Source organism: Poecilia mexicana, unplaced genomic scaffold (assembly GCF_051168715.1).
Source record: "Poecilia mexicana isolate PSO_F unplaced genomic scaffold, ASM5116871v1 scaffold_7, whole genome shotgun sequence".
NCBI classification, from domain to species: domain Eukaryota; kingdom Metazoa; phylum Chordata; class Actinopteri; order Cyprinodontiformes; family Poeciliidae; genus Poecilia; species Poecilia mexicana.
The window spans coordinates 17,880,394-17,900,595 of NW_028263376.1; the positions used below are offsets into that span (position 1 = coordinate 17,880,394).

The 20,202-nt window shown below is 36.3% G+C and overlaps 1 protein-coding gene across 1 annotated transcript; it reads left to right on the forward strand.

Annotated features, from left to right (window-relative positions):
• The first annotated feature begins 6,931 nt into the window (after positions 1-6,931).
• opn7d (opsin 7, group member d) lies at positions 6,932-11,053 on the forward strand. The gene is made up of 5 exons (XM_014983857.2): positions 6,932-7,022; positions 7,117-7,279; positions 8,284-8,411; positions 8,506-8,840; positions 10,577-11,053. The coding sequence occupies exons 1-5, from the start codon at positions 6,932-6,934 to the stop codon at positions 11,051-11,053; spliced, it is 1,194 nt and encodes a 397-aa protein (XP_014839343.2).
• Positions 11,054-20,202: the final 9,149 nt, after the last annotated feature.

Consider the following 20,202-nt stretch of genomic DNA (forward strand, 5'->3'; position numbering starts at 1 on the left):
GCCATAAAGGTCAAAGAATACGACGGTAGAAATGAAATTTAAAGGAGACCTATTGTACAAAAATCATATTTTGGTAAGTTTTTGTACTTCCATTTGGGTCTAAACTGCTTCTAAAAACAACCCAAGCACTAAAATAAAAGACCCTCCCAGCTGTTTTTTAAGTTCATGTTTTTTGGTGTTTGGAAAATGAGCGGCTTCAAAAGCCTTCCGAATGTTAACGATTCGTTCCAGTCGTACCCAACTTCTTAGTTGGAAAAATGAATTAAAACCCTAAAGGAGTTGGATTTTCTACTGGGAAACTGGGAGCAACTCCAACTACCCCCAGTTACAATCTGTAAGGAGCTTTGCTTTTCAATATGGCTGCTCTTTGCCTCAACCACAGTACAATGTGGTGGAAACATGTTAAATTTACAATTTAAAAGTGCATCTAAAATCAATGATACCTGTAACGCCTTCAACTCTAAGCTAAAAACAAATTAAAAGTGATGTTTGCTTATGGGAACTAAAGTTTAAACAGTACTTGTTCTGTTGGCAGATTATTTCCAAATAACATTGGGAAAATGTCTTGTTATAAATAAAATAATCTGCAAGTGGAACTAGCACTTTTTCATCAGTTTTAAGAAAATATTGACTTAAGCTCCTACATCTTGCTGAAAAGTTAAACACAAGTTAGTTTAATCTTACTTCAAGCATACTAAGATGTTTGTACTAGAAACTAGACCAAAAATACTTTGTAAGATTTTGTTTTTTGTAGTACAGCAACCTAGGTCAGCTGGTTTTACTGCTCTATGCTCTGTACAATGGCTGCTGGGGAAAAAAGTGTTTTGTTGTTGACCTTCCTTCAAGAAACCACTTACTGGATTATTGTTGGTTGTGCAGGAGGCTCTACTAATGCTTTTCAATGATGTACAGTTGTATAACTGCACATCTTTTTGCAGCAAACAGAGATGTTGAGTTTTGGGGCGTGGCCAGCAGCAGCTTATTTGGATTTAAAGAGACAAGACGCCCTAAAACAGTTCAAAGTAGGCAGAACAGAGCAGACTAAACTCTCATTATCTAGGAACGATTCTGTGCAAAAAAAAAGTGAAGATCATGTTTTGTATCCTGTTCAAGAAACTACAACAGGGCACCTTTAACCCTGACGCAGGTTTCCCTGCAGATGGCCGCTTAGTGCCGCGCTCCCTGACTGTCAGCCCTTTAAATGGCCGCTCATTTCAGACGTTTAACGACTATGAGTGACAGTCCCATTTTCAGTGCCGTCATAAATGTCACAGTATTAACCACAGGAGACTTGTTGCAAACTCACGCAGAGCAGATTACTCATCATCCTGACAACAGAAATAAATTGCATCGGTTTAGGACGTTTACCTCGGCGTTTTCCATGTTTCAGGAGCGACGCGGATGCCAGTCGTGAATGAAACGACGGGTTCTTATGCGCGGCCAGCAGCCACTGCTTGGTTTATGTTTGGTGTCACCATCTGGAGGTCAGCGCTCTTCTTTCACAGAAGGAATCTAATTAACTGGACATCATAGCTGCTCTGTCATGAAATGTGCCTCTGCGGACCGTCGGTGGAGTTCAGCTGCTCTCCCTCATTTTCAGACAAACTGACGAGTTTTAGCTTCATTTTGTTCCTCAAATCTCAAACACACTTAAAATCAGATCATTTCAAAGATTAAATACTGAGCAAATACAGGGAGTGGTTTTCAAATGGTGATTTAATTGATGAGGAGAAAAAGGCCAGATGTGAAGAAGTAATTACTCCGTCTTCTTAAATCGTGAATTAAATGTGATTAGAAGAAATAAATCCTTTGCTTTGAAGCTGATTGACAAAATAACGAGAAACTCATCAAACTCTGATCTGAAGAAACTCAGGATATGAGCAAATGTTTTTGATCATCGCAAACGCTGAAGCAGAAATTACATTTTTCACATTAATTTAGAAAAACTTTTCCTCCTAATGACAAAATAAAAAGTTGCTTTTGTATTTAGTTATTTATTATTACTGTCTCTTTTATTCACCATTTAATTAAATAAAAACTTACAAAAACAAATAAAATGAGATGAAAACAGATAAAAAATGCTGTACTATCTAGTAAGTATTATGTGTTGACTCAGTTCATCAATACAAAACAATTAAAAATATAAATCTTATTAAAAGAAATTTGCTTTGACAGGAAAAAGGAAATTGATCAGGAACTTCACAAAAAGTCTTGAAGAACATAAAACATTAACAAAACGAGGCTGAAGATTTAATTTGAGCAGATTTAGAGAAAATAATCCAGAAACTCTGAAGAAAACCTTAAAGTCATTGTCAGGTTAAAACATCTGATGGAAAATAATCACCTAAAACATAGAAAGCCTTTTAATTCAACATAATAAAAACACTGATTTTTAACAAAGAAATGAGAAAAACACACTTTGTTGTTCTGATTATTAGAATAAATCCACGGGCAGGAACAGGTTTATGGAGAATCTATTTATAATAAGAATAAAAAACTAAAATGTCACATTTACATAAATATTAAGACTCAAAACAATTACTGTCAAAACGACAGAGAAGAACCGCCATGTTTCAGTCGGAAGGAAGGAAGGAAGGAAGGAAGGAAGGAAGGAAGGAAGGAAGGAAGGAAGGAAGGAAGGAAGGAAGGAAGGAAGGAAGGAAGGAAGGAAGGAAGGAAGGAAGGAAGGAAGGAAGGAAGGAAGGAAGGAAGGAAGGAAGGAAGGAAGGAGAGATATTTTATATAAATTATTTTGTTCTCCACTATAAATGTATGTTTTCTCTGATTGTTTGCTTACTTGTTTTTAAAAAACTGTTTGAAATAAATAAATTAAATTAATGTTTCCCATACCACACCAACTTTATTTATAAAGCACTTTAAAACAACCATAGCTGATATAAAGTGCTAAAACAAAACATAATTAAAAAAATAATAAAATAATAAATAAATAAATAAAAACTCTTACAGTTTAAAAACAAAAACTTACAATTTAAAACTGGATCCCGCTGGAGTAAAATAGATGGGTTTTAAGACGAGCTTTAAAAGTGGACAGTGAAGGGGCCTCTCTGACCTGCAAAGGCAAGTCGTTCCATAACTTAGGACCCATGACAGAGAAAGCCCTGTCCCCTCTGAGCTTCCTTCTGGATCTCGGTACCTCCAGGAGCAGCTGATCTGCGGACCTGAGAGACCGATAGGGTATGTAGGGGTGAAGAAGCTCTGAGAGGTAAGCCGGGGCAAGATTATGCAGTGATTTAAAAACAAACATAAGAATTTTAAAATGAATCCTAAAATATACAGGCAGCCAGTGAAGTGAGGCCAGGACAGGGGCCTCACTTCAGTAGAAACAATCAGGATTCCTCTAACACTAAGTTAATTTACTAACTTTCTGAAATCCGTGTGCGATGCTAAGCTCTTCGCTGAGGCAGAACAGTCTTTCTTTGATCATTTTAAAATGTTAGATCAACATTTCCTGTTGGAAACATTCGAGAATCGACCGACTTTTCAGCAGAGATCTGAACAGGACAGATTAATTATTGCAGCCGTTTTGTTTTCAGTCCCACATGCACCTGCTGCAGCACTGAAAGGCGCAGGTTCTGTAATTCTTCCCATCTGTCAATCCTGTCGAGTGCATCTGGATTTAAAACAAAAACGGCTTTTCATCTTTTGCGAGGGATTATTTCTTTTTGTCATTATTCAAAGAAAATCTTTTTTCATTTGTTCCTGTGTGGGTTTGAAATATTGAGTTACAAACAGCAGGAGAGCAGCGCATAAAAGGTTGAAGAGTTAAGTCAAACTGTTACCACTGATGTAGTTTTAAACGGTGTCAGTTTTAGTAATTCATGGTTTTTAGCAACATTCACAGAAAAGATTCCCAATTTCAAGACGTGTGACGATGCCTAAAACTCGCAAAACAGGGATAAGTCAGGACCAAATTTACTGCTGTCGAGAAAACGTCAAAGATCAAATTTATGCAGCAAACAGAGAATTATTCTGGCATTTATTAGTCTTACCACAAGTTTCAAGCATCCAGTGTCCTGAGGTGAGTCTGTAAAGCTAAATTGGGGTCTTAAAAATGCACAATATATACAACTGTACATCTTTGAAAAGGATTAGTAGAGCCTTCTGCACAATAAAGAAGAATGCAGCAAGTGGTTTCTGGATGGTAAGTCAACAACAAAACTCCCTTTTCCAGCAGCCATTGTACAGCGCATACTGGTAAAACCAGCTGACCTGGGTTGCTATACTGCAAAAAAACAAAGTCTTACCAAGTATTTTTGGTCTAGTTTCTAGAACAAACAGTGCAGTACACTTGAAATAAGACAAAATTAACTTATATGCAACTTTTCAGCAAGATATAGGAGCTTGTTTTAACTTAATTCCTTAATATTGATGAAAAAGCACCAATCAATCAATCAAATTTTATTTGTATAGCACATTTTAACAGCAAGGCATTTCAAGGTCCTTTACATAATTAAAGAAGATACATCAGCTGCATTGGTAGATTATTTTATTAATAACATTCTTCCTATGTTAAAAGTTAAATAATCTACCAATGGAACAACAACATTTTCATAGATATTAATAAAATACTGACCTAAAACAAGCTTGCACATTTTGCTGAAAGTTATTTATAAGTTAATTTTGTGTTATTTCAAGTGTAATTAGATATTTGCACTACAAACCAGACCAAAATACGGGGTAGGATTTTGTGTTTTTGCAGTGTGCTTCAATTATGCAAGATCTGCAGTACAACATTTACCATTTTCCACATGCGATTAATGTTTTGTGATGTAGCTTAACGAAGCCCATAGACATCCAACCCGTCGGCCATTTTATCAATGCTTTTAGGTGAGAAAGTTGCAGATCATCATCAGTGTCACCAGCAGCAGTTTGTTGGTATGAAACGTAAAAGTGTTTGTTATGATGCCAAGAAGAAAAGACGTCAGCAACGACAACAGAGACGCAAATTGTTGTTGCACCTCAATCTGGTCAAACTAGTGCTTCATTCTTAGCTGAGGATCACACCTCAGAAGAAGAAATCCAAGAACAAAATCCAAAACTCCGTTAACATGTTAAAGTTAAGAAGAGTAAGACAAAAAAAGGGAGCAATTTAACAACTTCTGAAGGGTTTTGAACGAACATAAAGGTTTCAGGCTGCAGAAGTTTTCATTTATTAAGCCACTTCACTGCAGCAAGGTGACGTTTGAAACGCTGGCTCCTCATCAGACGGAGAGAGGTCTGACAAAGAGCCAAGTGTTCGAAGCGTCACCTTGCAGTGTCATCAGCAGTGAAGTCATCGTGGAGTTCTGAGCCAATTTGTTCATTCAGGATACTCTTTATTTCATCCTTCATGTGCTGATCTGCATGTTTCTCTGTACACTTAGGTTTGAAAATGTTGCCATTGTTAAAGTTTCTTCATACAAATAACATGGCAGCACGACTTGGGTTTGCAACGATGAGGTTTTGGTACAATGTTATTTGGATAAATGAAACCAAGGTTGAGAGTTTTGAGAATCACCTGCAGAACCAACAAAGCAGCAGAGAAAGTAGATGCTACATGTCTTGCTATTGACCCAATAACAAATAAATACAAGGCCAGTATCGCCGATACACTCCAAAAACATGAAACCTTACCAAGTATATTTGGTTTAGTTTCTAATGCAATGTCTAGTAGTAGACATTAACTAACACAAAATCAATAAGTAGCATTTCAGCAAGATATTGGAGCTTGTTTTAGGTCAATAATGATTTAATAATGGCAAAAACATGCTAGCTCCACTGGCAGATTATTTCACCTATAGTTAGATATTTTTCCATGTGAAATAATCTGCTAGTGGAAATAAATAGCACTTATTTTTAACAATATTAAGTAGTTATTTATTTAAAACAAACTCCTATATCTTGCAAAGCAGTTACTTGTAAGTCTTAATTCAGTGCATTAAGATATTTTCACTAGAAATTAGATCAAAAATACTTGGCAAGACTTTGGTTTTGCATCGATACAGAAATCTAAAGTTGAAACTTCCAACATTTAAGTGTTTGGTTTTCCATTAAGCTGTCTTTTTAAAACCTAGGACAGAATTTGTCTACAGAATAACATGTTAATAGAAATACGGAAATATGGAGTGCATTTTTCCTAAACAAAGTGCAAAAAATCTATCACTTGAGAGCAAATCAAGTGAGAATCGTTTCTGATTTAGAGTTGAGAAACTACAAAACAAAAATAGATCAATTTCAAGTTTGGACCTGAACCTTAAGTATTTATATTATCAGGCCAGCATCGATCCAATACTTTTACAGATATCAATATTATTAGTTTTATTGAATCATTGAGTGTGATTAGTTTTTAATGACATTGTGAAATCTCTTGTATTTTCAAATCTTTGAAGTTGAATTTAAATCATTTCACAACCGGATAAACAGTTGAAACCAGATATTTACAGATACAGAATAAAAAGACAAAAAAATTCTCACTGTCTGATGTTAAGTCTAATCAAACTTTTCTTGTTTTAGGTCGGACAGAATTACCAAAATTATTTCTGTTTGCTAAACGTCAGAAAACTTAAGATTTTTTTTTAGAGATTTTGTAAAAAAAAATTCTAAATTTTCTGATACTTAGCAAATAGAAACAACTTTGGTAATTCTGACTGACCAAAACAAGAGACATTTGATCTGCCTTAGCTTCAGACAGAGGGAAAAAAACATATGTGACTTCTTATTTGCTGTATGTAAACTTCTGGTTTCAAATGAAACAATTTAAACCACAGCTTGAAATAGATGGTTTTTTATTATTATGACCGTGTTTGTTTTCCACTGCTTACAGTCAGCCCTTCAACATCAATCTACTTTAGAGTTCCAGTAAATAAATTCTCCAGTCATTTAAAGCATTATTTGTGATTATCTAATTTGTGTGGTTGTGTAAACATTTTAGATGGGAAATGCTTCAGACGCAGCCTCTTTGTTTGCCTCGAGCATCTCGAAGGAGCACGACATCCTCATGGGCTCCATCTACAGCTTGTTTTGTGAGTAAACAATGATCCGATGTTTGCCACACTGATACTTTTCCTGACATTTAGTCTTTTCGCCATCCTGCTTTTTCTATCTTTTTTCCCAAAGGTATCCTGTCCCTTGTAGGCAACTGCCTTCTGCTGCTTGTTGCTTTTCACAAGCGATCAACTTTGAAACCAGCAGAGTTCTTCATCATCAACCTCTCCATCAGCGACCTTGGGATGACGCTGTCTCTCTTTCCACTGGCGATACCATCAGCCTTTTCACACAGGTATCTCTTTGTCTTTTTCAGTGCAGAACAAGTTGATTTTAATTAAAAAGGACGGACGCAGCCAATTCAGATTCCCACTTTTAATTTTTTTTTAAATAAATCAGAAAACCAGATGCAAGTTATCAATTAGTGAACTAACATTAATTAATAAGCAGCCATTGAGTTTTTTCTTGTGAGGGAAGACTGTCGTTCCATAACATAAAAAGCAAACTTTTTCATAATATGCTGAATAATTAAAAAATAAATTTGCTTTGTTTTGTGTCAGTTGTATTAAATACTGACTGAATACACAGAAAAAAATGTGGTTTTCTCACATTAATAGACATGTTTAAGACATAAAACAGGAACCTCTATGGTTGCTAAATAAAAAAAAGAAAAGATGAAAAAATAAGAGTGACACTTAATTCCCAATGACCGGAGACGTATTCATACAGAAGTGCTCTGGTTGCTCTTAAATAAATGTTAAAACTTCTCTTCCTGAAGTGAATTAACTCACTCACAGCCCTCAAAACCAACCGTGCTTATTGGCACAACGTTTTCCCATCATGTTATTCTTTTCTGTCATCACTTCTTCGCCTTCGTAGCTCATCAGAAAATTTGGAACAAGTAGTTGTCGCTGTTCCGTCGTGTAGCTCGGCTGAATTACCGCTGTTCAGATTAAACTAAACTTAAGAAGCTTGTTGCGTGTTTATATTTCAGAACAGAACCGCATAAAGTGCATTTTGCATCCCACACCGGACTGTTTGGACCGTTTCTCTTTTCTGTTCTGTTATGGCGCCGCCGCCATCTTTGTTTTTATCAAACGCCTAAGTATGACCAGCGGCGCCCTCTGGTGATGGCAGCCAAACTACAACATTAAAGAAGATCTAAGCGGGCTTTATTAGTTTATCGATTGGAGCTAATTTTAATCTAAGAACCCATTAATCCCCAGTAGAGATCCATCATGAGATTGGAATCGATTTTTAGCAGCAGGCATATCTCCATCTCGTTCCTTATGTATGCAGGTGGCTTTTTGGAGAAATTACCTGCCAGCTTTATGCCATGTGTGGAGTGCTGTTTGGTCTCTGCAGCCTGACAAACCTCACTGCCCTCTCCTTGGTGTGTTGCCTTAAAGTCTGCTTCCCTACTTATGGTGAGGACATAATAATGCAACAAGCACATTGGTTTTTAACTCTGTAGACTTTCATCTCTAATCTAGTAAAGTCTGTTTATATTTCCCCTCTCAGGGAACAAGTTCTCGCCCTCACACGCCCGCTTCCTGGTGGCCGGAGTGTGGTGCTACGCATCTGTGTTTGCCGTGGGGCCCCTGGCACAGTGGGGGCATTACAGCGCTGAGCCGTACGGCACGGCCTGCTGCATCGACTGGCACGCACCCAACCAGGAGCTTTTAGCTTTGACATACATAGTCTGCCTTTTCGTCTTTTGCTATGCACTGCCCTGCACCATCATCTTCCTCTCCTACAGTTTCATTCTGCTGACCGTGCGAGGATCGCGTCAGGCGGTTCAGCAGCATGTGTCACCCCAGACCAAGACCACCAATGCACACGCTCTCATTGTGAAGGTCAGAAGATGTGGCTGTCACTGAAGCAGAAGCAACACCGAGTTCATGGTTTTGCAGTTGACATGACTTAAAGGGGATCTATTATGGTTAGGATAGGTCTATGGGCTATACAAAACATGTTTATCAATTTTATTTGATAATTAGATTTTATTCTGCTCAGTTCTGCCTATTTTGAGTTGCTTTAGGGCGTCCTGTCACTTTAAATCCAAATAAGCTGCTGCTGGCCACAGCCCCAAACTCAACGTTTACACTCACACATAAAAATGACTGGAAACAGATGTGACTGTAGCATCTTTGACCCTGAATTAGACCCAAAAGCGGAAGAAGTACACCCTCCTGCACAACCAACAAAAATGCAGCAACCGTTTACTGAATGGTAAGGATATTTTCACACCGGTAGACTCGGTTCTATTTGGGACCAAATTTGCTTCAATTTTCAACTCCATCGATTTGCTTTCACTGCCCTGAGTCAAATGATCCAAACTAATTGAAAACCCTATTCAACTCCTCACCTGTGGAGGCGCTGTACCAAGAACTACAGGAGGAAATGACACAAAACTTCAGAAGAAGAAAAAGAGCGCAACTTCCTTATTCACAAAATTTAAACAAAAATGTGGCAGTAAAAGTTTTTAACAGTTGTTGGATTTGTCTTTTGTCTTTGGTAAAAGACCAGAAGCCATTTCTCCTGTTAGCACTAGACTCTTGCCTTTGTTTTGTTTGCATTTTCCCAGAATGCCATGTGGTATAGTTCACATCCTGCTTTTGGAGCATGAGAGTTCATTTCAACTGAACAGAGACCTTGGTTTTTAGGCGGACTAGAGTTCTCAGTTTGGTCTGCATCAAAGTTCGATTGGACATTCGCACCTCCAAAAACGAACCGGACTTTCTACAAACAAACTGGAGTTCGACTAAGGCAGACTAAACAGGGCTGGTGTGAACACACAGTCAACAACAAAACACCCGTCTTTTCCAGCAACCATTATGCAGCGCTTACAGTGTTAAAACCTGCTGACCAAACTTGCTGGAACCTTTTGGGTTAGTTTCTAGGTGATGGGGTAGGTTTTTTCTGAACACTCTGGCTGTTTTTGGAACCAGCTGAGACCGAAATGAAAGTATAAAAACTTGCAAAATGTGAATTTTCCATAATAGGTCCCCTTTAAGGATGTATTAGATTTTACTTGCTTGTTTTTGTCACGTCTTTTACATCTGTAGCATTAAAAATGATAGAAAAGAGACAAGGGAATCAATATTTGCTTTTGTTTAAAGTGTTGTGAAACCAACCACAGACTATAATAGATTTAAATTGGATTTTGTGTGATACACCAACACAAAATAGAGCATTATTATGAAGTGGTAGATTATATAGATGGATAGATGGTTTTCTAAATGTTCTGTGCATTTGCACTTACATTTACTAGATGCAATGCAATCAACTGGCATCTAAAGTTACTAAATATTTTAGCCACAGGAATTCCCTGAAACAAAATGTTTGCTTAGGTTTTTGGATTTCTGTATTTTAACGGCTTTTAGGTCAGTCATAAGCTAAATGATGTTGTTAAAGCTAAAACAAATCAGAAAAGAAAGACTTTTGTTACTGCTTTGTGATGTATTATGACATAAAATCCCCATAAAACTGAAGTTTGTGATTGTAAGGAGACAAAATGTAAAAAAGCTAAATAGTTTTCCAGTAGTAGGCCTTTATCTGCCTGTTTTTCTGCTTGCTGCGTTCTCCACAGCTGTCCATAGCAGTGTGCATTGGTTTTCTGGGAGCCTGGACCCCTTACGCTGTCGTGGCGATGTGGGCTGCTTTCGGAGACGCTACAGCCGTCCCTCCAGTTGCGTTCGCCCTGGCCGCAGTGTTTGCCAAGTCTTCCACCATCTACAACCCAATGGTCTACCTGCTGTGCAAGCCCAACTTCCGCGAGTGTTTATGTAGAGACACGTCTACCCTGCGACAGATGATCTACAGAGGTAGTCCACAGCCGCAGGAGCGATTCAGCTTCACTCCACAGCGCAACAAGGACACGAGTGCCTCCACAAGGTTCTCAAATGGTCAGCAAGATAGCTACGGGGCATGTCTGAACTGCACCGAGGATGCAGCGCTGTGCCATGTGAGCGCTCCGCAGAAGACCGCCTGCATCCTGACGGGATCCACCTACACCGAGGTGACAGTTAGTCAGCTCTCAGCCAAACCAGGAACAGATTTCATCTAACAGAGCGCCTTTCTGGTTCCATGAAGCAGACAGCTCTGGACACATGCTTCAAACACAAGGAAAGACCTGATGTAACCCGTTTCCTACTCAGTCTAAACACCATGGCAACTCCACAGGACTGAAATGAGCCGCTGTGGAATCCTGAAGGACTGAAATGACAAATCTGCACTGGTCTGAGTCAGTCTGAATAGATTTACCACTGACATTTATGTTTGTCTCAAGGTTTACTTCGGTTGCTGGGGGTTTTATTTTATCCAACAGACATTTATCAAGACTCAAAATCTCTAAAAACTAAGACAGTGGTGCTACTGCTGGATCAGGGACTCTGTTTCTCATGTGAAAGAGGAAACACAGAGACACAGGAGATCACACGATAAGAAAGAAGGTAAATGTGCAGCTGTAAATGTTTCTGAACTTAAAATCACAACTCCCTGTTGACTTGAATACCTCTGTGTGAATGTGTTGTTAGTGTTGTTATCATTACAACTATTCATTAAAAAAAAAACTTCTTAGAAACAAACACACTGCAAAAACACTAAATCTTACCAAGTACTTTTGGTCTAGTAAATATCTTAGTACACTTGAGCTGAGACAAAATTTACTTACAAGTATCTTTTCAGCAAAATATAGGCGCTTGATGAAATAATCCCGTCAGATTATCTCAATTATAACATGGGAAAAATGTCTTGTTATAAGTGAATAATCTGTCAGTGGAGCTAGAACGTTTTCATCAATATTAAATAATTATCAACTTTAAACCGGCTCCTATATCTTGCTGAAATGTTTGTAGGATTTTGTGTTTTTGCAGTGTACACAAGACTCTTCATCTGTTTTTCGTCAAGGTCTGACCAGACGATTCAGATTTTGAGCAATTTCTTTGTTTGTTTTTTTTATTTATTTATTTTAATGATGTCATTTTTTTGCTAGTTTCAAGCATCCAGCATCCTGATGTGAGTCAAGCATCTGTTAAAACCGAAAGTAGTCGTACACTTGATTGATTTACATTTACACTTGAATCTGATATATGAAAAAAATCTGTGGATTGAGTTAAAGATTAGAGTTATGGCAAAGAGGCCTTCCAATCTCAAAGACTTGGATTTCATCACTGAAGAGAAACTGTCAAAATATCAGTGGAAACATATAAAAGGATGTGATTGTTGTAATGCCAATAATTCCCACTGATTATTCAGGAGTGTATGAATAAATTGGCATGTCATTTGTTAATAAAAAAAACTGATAAATTAATTGATTTTGAAATTTAACCTAACTTTATATGGTTTTAACATCTTTAGCAAGATGCCTGTGTCACTTTCAGAAATAAGTATCTTGCTTGAACAGAAAGAAAAGTAAAATCTGCCAGTGGTATGAATAACCTTAGGCTGAGTTGGACGCTGCAGCTCTGATAGAGTTAAAATGTGCAACTAGTCCAAATAATCTGTGGCAGCTTCAGTTAGTTAATGATCAAACTGTGTCAACGATGACGGTGCAGTGGCGTTAAGTACCTCTGGCATTTAAACCAAAGGTAGAAACAGAGTAGTGTGATGGGAGAATAAGGACTTTAACACATGAAAGAGAATCAAATGTGAGTGAATCTGTCAATAAGTGGGTGTTTTTAGTTCTGATGCAGTAAACAAATACTAAAAACAAGCATTTTAATCGTTCAACAGCTGCATTTCCATTGACCATAGAAATGTGCAAATTGGAATTACAAAATAAATTTGCTTAATATAAAGAACTCACACTTTAGGAGGATGAATTAATTTTTTGTGTATTTTACACAAAACTTCAGTGGGAACACTTTTCTTGCATCATGTATTGGAAAGCTACTGGTGGAAAAGACAAAGATGACGACAGGAAGTGGTAGGAGGATGATGGCGAATCATGTTTTTAATGACTTATTACCTGAACAAACTTATTCACGCGTGATTTTAATTGCATTTCTTTTTCAATGGAAACACACCAATTGTGAAATTCGACATCTGGAATATCAACAGAGTGTTGTGCATATTGGTAATGGAAACGCAGCTAATAACTGATCAGACCCATTTAGAGGAAAACTGATCGATTCCAATCTTTGTTTGGTTAACTTGTGTTTTCTCTACTTTCAGGCTCACTGCACTCAAACTATGTGAATAAAAATGTAGATTTGTGTTAAGATAAGTTAGATTTTACACACAAATAGAACATGATAACCAGACATAATTTACAGATTTTTATATCATTGCAAAAAGAAGGAAATACTTCTGTTTTTTTTTTTTTATCTGGATTTCCAATGTAGTTTACAAGCTGTCAAAGACAGATTTACTTTAATAACTGCTTAAATGTTTTTACTTGATCCTTGCACATCAGGGCCACTTATGTAAAGCAGATTCCACTGCAGCTCCTTTCATTGCCATCCTGCTCATCTTTCCTGGCAACTAACGTGAATAAAAGCCTTACACTGAAAAAACGAGGAAATGATCATATCTGACGTCCTGCATGCTGCTCCCAAAATCTGCTTTCCTAGAAATTAGCAACACATTTAAATCGATTTTCTTTCCGTTTTCACTGCTGTGTGGCTTCGTGTGTATGTAAACATGAGCAAAAGTAATGCTATTATTGACTAATAAAAAAAGAATCTTGTAAGACTTATTTAATAAAAGACGTAACAAACTTCAGGTTTGGTATTCTCTTATTTCTCCTAAATTAGGGAAAGTCTTTTATTAGGATGGATTCAAAATAAACACATTTTCTTCTAAATGTAATATTTCTAAATCTATACTTGAAGCTGTTACATTGCATGATAAATATACATAAAGAAGAAGCATTTAGATTTCTCAGGTTCTCGGTTCTTTTTGTGAAAGTAAATCAATATTTGAAACGTCTGCGACTTCATGTTGCTTAGGAAACTGTTCATTACCTGGAGAGTCCAGCGTCTTCAAGTTCATTCAGCAATCTACTTTTTCTTCAAAGGAGAGCGTCAACAAAACAGGAGGCAGCTATTTTATTCTAAACAATATTAGAAAAGGGAGAGACATAAAGGTCCAACAGGAGGAGGATGTACTTTAGGAGAGAAGGGATTGACTTTGACTAATTTTTAATGTTTAGAACCTGAAAATGCAAATCTGCTTAAATTTAATGAAAAATCATCAAAAAGCAAATTTATTTCAGTAATTCTGCTCAAAAAGTGAAATCATGTTTTATATAAAGATGCACCAATCCACTTTTTCCACTTCTGATACCGATACTGGTATCTGAGATTTAGTATTGGTCGATATCGATACGATACAGAAAAACAGATTAAATTATTTAAATTTGTTTTTTTAAACAAAGACACAAATGTAATGAATTAAATATGTAAAAACACATTTAATTTGTTCAGTCCGTTCAATTAGGAGCCAATTAACAGCCAATGTAAATCCCCGTCACAATAACCAATTTTGCTGCATGATAAATTGTCCCAGAAGTTATTATGATAAACGATAATATTGTTGTTTTGAGACCATTTTACAATACAAAAATAGATTCTCAAAGATTGATTTTAATGAATATTTAACAATGGAACTGGAAGATATTTTAAATTTCCAAACAAAACAACAGCAATAACAAATAAAATGAACTACGAAGTCTCTGTAAACAAAAGTGTCCTTCAAAAAAGCTAGCTGAGACCAGTTTATTGCATAAAGAGAGAAAACAACTCTCTTTAAACAAAAACTCAAATGAAAAACTTTTGTTATCACGCGATTAATTGATTAATTGATTTATTGCTTATTGCGACATAGTGTAATTCATATTACAGTTAATGAAAACTTTAAATTAGATTTAAGGTTATTTATAATTAAAGAGCTGATAAAATTGTGTGAAATCCAAATGAGTCAAATCTTGTGTTTAGCAGAATTAGACCGTTATAATAACATAAGATTCAACCTGAGGATTTATGATCACCTGCATGGTTATCTCTGTTGCTTCAACTCATGCTGTCCCACTTTTTCCTTCCACTTAACTTTTTCTCAGTACTGACATTTCTTTTGCAGTGACCTTGTTTGGCCTCTTTGGTGAGGGGAACAGTTACTGTCTGCTGAACAACTATAAAGTCAGCAGTTTTCTCTTCTTTTTTATTGAATTTAACACAATTTCTGCTTTAAAACCCTGTTTTTATTGGCCTTACATAAAAAGATTAATTCTTGAAAAAACTAACAACTGGGGTTTTATTGTCTGCAAAACGTAACAATCAATATGGAAAGAAAAAGACACTTGAAGCATTTGATTCTGTCGGTAAATAATCTGCATTATCTCACATTTTCAAGTGAATTACTTAAATAAATACTGTTCAGTGTACAATAATGTAACTTTAGACGTATTTCGTTGAGAGGTTTTTGAGACGTTTAAGCATAAATTTAATTTAAAACGTTAATCCTGTTTATGATGGGAGGCACAGATATAAAAACCTTCATTTTAAAACATTTCATCGTTATCATGTCACACAGGTTTTTAACGGAGCAAACCAAAGCTACACTGAAAATCCCGGTCCTATGAAGATAAGGTGAGCGGGTTTAAAAGGAAATACAATATGAGGCGGTCCGTAAACGGATGCAGAATCTCACAAACGTCGGTCATAAATATGAATTACTGTTATTTATCTCCTGAAGCAGAATCTTCTTCTACTGGATTTGAGCAGAAATAAGATAAAAATGCAAACTCCACAGCAGGCAGCGAAAACAAACCGTCATAAAGGATAAACTTTGATATAAAGCTGCTTATTATGGAGGAAAATATGAATTTTAGATAATAAAAAAGAATTTGAAGAAAAAGAACTGATGTGGCCACTGGAAAGTTATTTTCTTACTTAAATCTAAGGTAAAGTTTACCTTAGATTTTCATTTCTGAATCTATTGCATAAATCATTTAAAATATTTTATTGGCAAAGAGTTTATCTAAATGTCATGGAATATATTCATATTAAAGGTATTGCATATGTTGGTATCGATCCAATACCAATGATGTATCATCAAACTTCTAACCTTCAGGTGTTTTTGTGGTTTTTCTTTTGAATTCAGAAACAACAGCAAACTAAATGTGTTTGTTGTTTTCCAATTAAAGTTAAAAAAATACACAATCTGAGAGAAAATCAAAGCAAAATATTTTTTTCTGGCAAAGTTGAGAAACTAGAACACAAAACCAAAATAAAATTTAAAAAAGGTGTCTGAAACGAAAGTGTTAATCTTATCACGTTAGTATCGATCTGATACTGATGCCGGTTTGGTATCGATATAATTTACATTTTTGGATCATCTGCCCAGTTCTAATTTATATCCACATCATTTAGTTAAAGACGCTGCTTGCTTCCTCACTAAAACCGGGAAAATAGAAAACAAAACCTCCTTAAAACCGGCTCACTGTAGCTCAGAGACTTTAAAATACTTGTATTAGCTTATAATGCACCAAACAGCTTAGCACCAAAATAAATAAGAGATCTGTTCTGGTTCTGGTTCACTCTGCATCCCCAGAACCAGAACCAAACATGGAGCATTCAGTTTTTATGCTCCTCTAACTGGAACCAACTTCCAGAAAACTGCAAAAATGCTGAAACACTGAGTTCCTTTAAACCAGGGCTCTGCGACCTTTAAGAGCCGTTCTTGGCCCCAGTGCAGCTAAATAAAACTCATTTAGAGCCACAAATGTTACATAACAAAAGCAATTTTTTCATTTTTGATCTGCTATGGAACATTTTTAAAGAACCACCATTTTAGTTCTATTTTTCAGCTTTATACACAGAAAAACTACATTTTAAAAAGAGATACCGATGCTAATACTGGCAAAAGAAAAAAGTCAATTGTTTTCAACCCAATGACAAAAAAATATAAATAAAATTGTTGATACCTTTTAGGGCTGAAACGATTCCTCGAATGATTCGAGTACCTCGATTACTAAAATTCCTCGAGGAAAATTTACCTGCCTCGAAGCTTCGTTAATTTATGTTTTATTAGTTAGCGCACCGTGTTCCGGCCGGGACTTCATTTGCGTTGCGCGGAGCTCTCACTTCCGCCTCTGAGTTGTTGACAAAAGCTAAGTCTCAGCGGCATAAAGTCCAATCTTCAAGATTGGCCCGTGGGGATTTTATTGATTGATGATAATGCCCGACTTTTTATTGTTTTTGGGGAACCAATAAGCATCCTTAAAATGACTGGGGGATGCCTGGAGTACGGCAGCATTTCTCCTCCGGGGCTGCTGGTTGAAAGTGAACGGCGGGAAGAGCGCTGAGGTGAGCGGATAGACTGAACAGGGCGGGCGGCTGAGTAGCTGATGCTTACCGTGTAAATGTAGCTTTACCGACGAACCGCACAATAAATTTCATATCCCGGCCTGAAGAAACGGGTGGCGGAGCGCATCGTACATGGCTGGTAGATGAGTTTCTGAGTGTGACCAGTGAAGGTGTCGTAAATATCCCGTATTGCTTCCCCCCGTGTTCGTCCCCCGGTCTAACGGTTCGTCAGTCCGCTGGTCTATTTCTTCCCCTCCACCCCATCTTACGTTCGTTCATTCGCCCTCTCCTCCCACTCCAGGCGGCATTTCCCGTATTTTCAAACCCAAAGCGTGACAGGTTAGGTGGCAAGGTGAGTTTAATTAATCTATTAAACTCACTGAAGATTAAACTAAAAGCTGGATTGTAGACATTTTTTATAAGCATATTTGTGAGCCTGCCTCTTTGTTATTAAATTCAATATAATTTCAGATTTTTCTATAACTTTTCTTCTGGTTAACTTAGAAAGTGAGCTATTATTGTTACAGGTTAGTTTTCTAAACTACAAAAAAGTTCTGTTAGGGATGCTCAAATATGAAAAATTGGACTGATACTGATATCTGATAGTAACACCGGCATTATGCCAGATTTACCAATATTTCATTTTATAATTTTTTTTTATCCGATTACTCGATTAATCGTAAGAATAATCGATAGATTACTCGATTACTAAAATATTCGTTTACAACAGCCCCAATACCTTTAATGTCATTCTGTTGTGGAAATTCAATTAAATTATTCAAAGAAAAAACAGTAAAATTGCTAAACGCTGCATTTGTTTTTAAATCTATACTTAATATTATTACTTTTTTTAAATATATACTTTTCAGCCGTTGTGGAAGGTCCAAAGAGCCACAGGTTGCAAACCCCTGCTTTAAACCAAGGCTAAAAATCCCATTTATTTAGAGTTGCTTTCTATTAACAACTGGAACATCATAAACGGTTAACTGCTTTTCATCTCTTTCCTTTGCCACTGCAATGTACAGTTTTCCCATATTTCTCGTTTAATTTCCCCTTTAATCATGTAAAGAGCGATGAATTTCCCTGTCGCTGAAAATGTGCTCCTTAAAAATAAAATCTCCTTTTCTGCGGTGAATCCTCACAGAGCTGGAGTTGGAGGCTCACTTCAGTCAGAATCAGTGATGAGTTTACATCCTTCCTTCCTCTTTAAAGTCTCATTCTCTCAAATAAACTCGTTCCCCCTGAGTTTCCCTGAAGCGCTCTCTGGAAGTGAATCCAAACCGTGACTTGACGCACCAAGCGCTGCTGTGCAGCTGCGCCACCCCAGGCGTCAAGTGAACAGCAGAAATTCATTTTGCTGTGTTTAATTCTTAGCCCAGGATTTCTTCCTTGAAGGAAAACAGTAAATACTAAATGTGTGTGTATCTGTAAGAGTGAAAAAAGAAAAGAAAGGAAACAGAGCAGAAGAGGGGAAGGGAAAATAATGTGTTTGACTTTACCTCTGCTCTGAGAAGTTCTTTTCTATTTCCACCAGGTTTCTGCAATAATCACAATTGAAACAATTATTATGATGCACTGAATTGTCACTAAAAGTCATTAACAAGAAACAATTGAGAAACCTAGAACAGATTTTAAAATACAAATATTTATTGCAGAGTGCTTTGGTTGCTTTTTATACTTAGTGTTAGAGTTTAAAGAAAAACAAAACAGTTTGATTTAGGCTACGACACATTGTAATTTCACACTAATGTATGTATTTATTCCCTTATTAACTAGGAAAAACAACTGTTTCACAGTTACAGAAGCCAAGTAAACTGATGTTTCAGTCAATTAAAATTTACTTTAATTGCCCCAAAGTTATAAGAGAGGTCAATTTTAAATCCTGATGAGGGAGAAAATGAAAAAGCTTTTTTTCGTTGTTGTTGTTTTTGTTTTTTTGTTTTACAGTTGTTCTGCGTTTCCTGGAGTAAAATCAATGCTATTTTGATTTTAACTGTCCATATGATAGTTTGATGTTCTGTTGAAAACCTTCAGTGAGTTATTCTCCAGGATTACATACTATTTCTAGAAGCAGCAGAAACAATTGAGTATCATAATAAATTAACTGTTGGTAAACATTAAGTTGAATATTTTGTGTTTTCTCTAAATCCTGAATGAAACTCTGATTTGTGCCTCCATTTATTTGGAGAATACGAGGTGACAAAACCAATTTAAAACTTCCTGTAAATATTATGTTGCAAAATCCACTAGAAAAAAAAAACACAAAATCTTACTGAATGGATTATGAATATTTAAATTTTTATCCACAATAAAGACGAAATAATTATTGTCGATAGTAATTATCGACAATAATCATGTGTAACTAATGATCTATTAGTTACACATGATTATTAGTCATCTGTAATTAATAATTACGGAAGACAAGTTGATCAGATATCAGCAAATTAATAATCTACTGCAAAGAAAGCTAGAATCTTACCAGTTTGCACAATAATCTGCTTAAAGATTTTTTGGCAGGGTTTTGGAGCTAGGGCGCCATCTAGAGAAAACAAACAGAAACAATCACACTTACAGCAAAGGTGATATTTTTTGCTTTGAGAAGACATCCACCAAACGTCTTGTTTTTCCATAAACTTGTTTTCTACAAACAGACTGGATTGGTCTACGTATTCAAGTTTTAAGGCTTCAACTTATGCAGTGAAAGTTGACATTTTGTTAGTTTACTAGGCATGGAGATTACTTTTATTTATTGCAAAAATCTATCCATTTGAAAAGTTCGCCTAGTTAAAAAAAACATTTTCAAATTCTAACATTTTAATTGCGTAGCAATTACCAAGGAACTCCCAAGATCTTAACATATTGAAAAAAAGTTTTCAAGTGTCTACAAATAAAATGATTACCAAAAGCC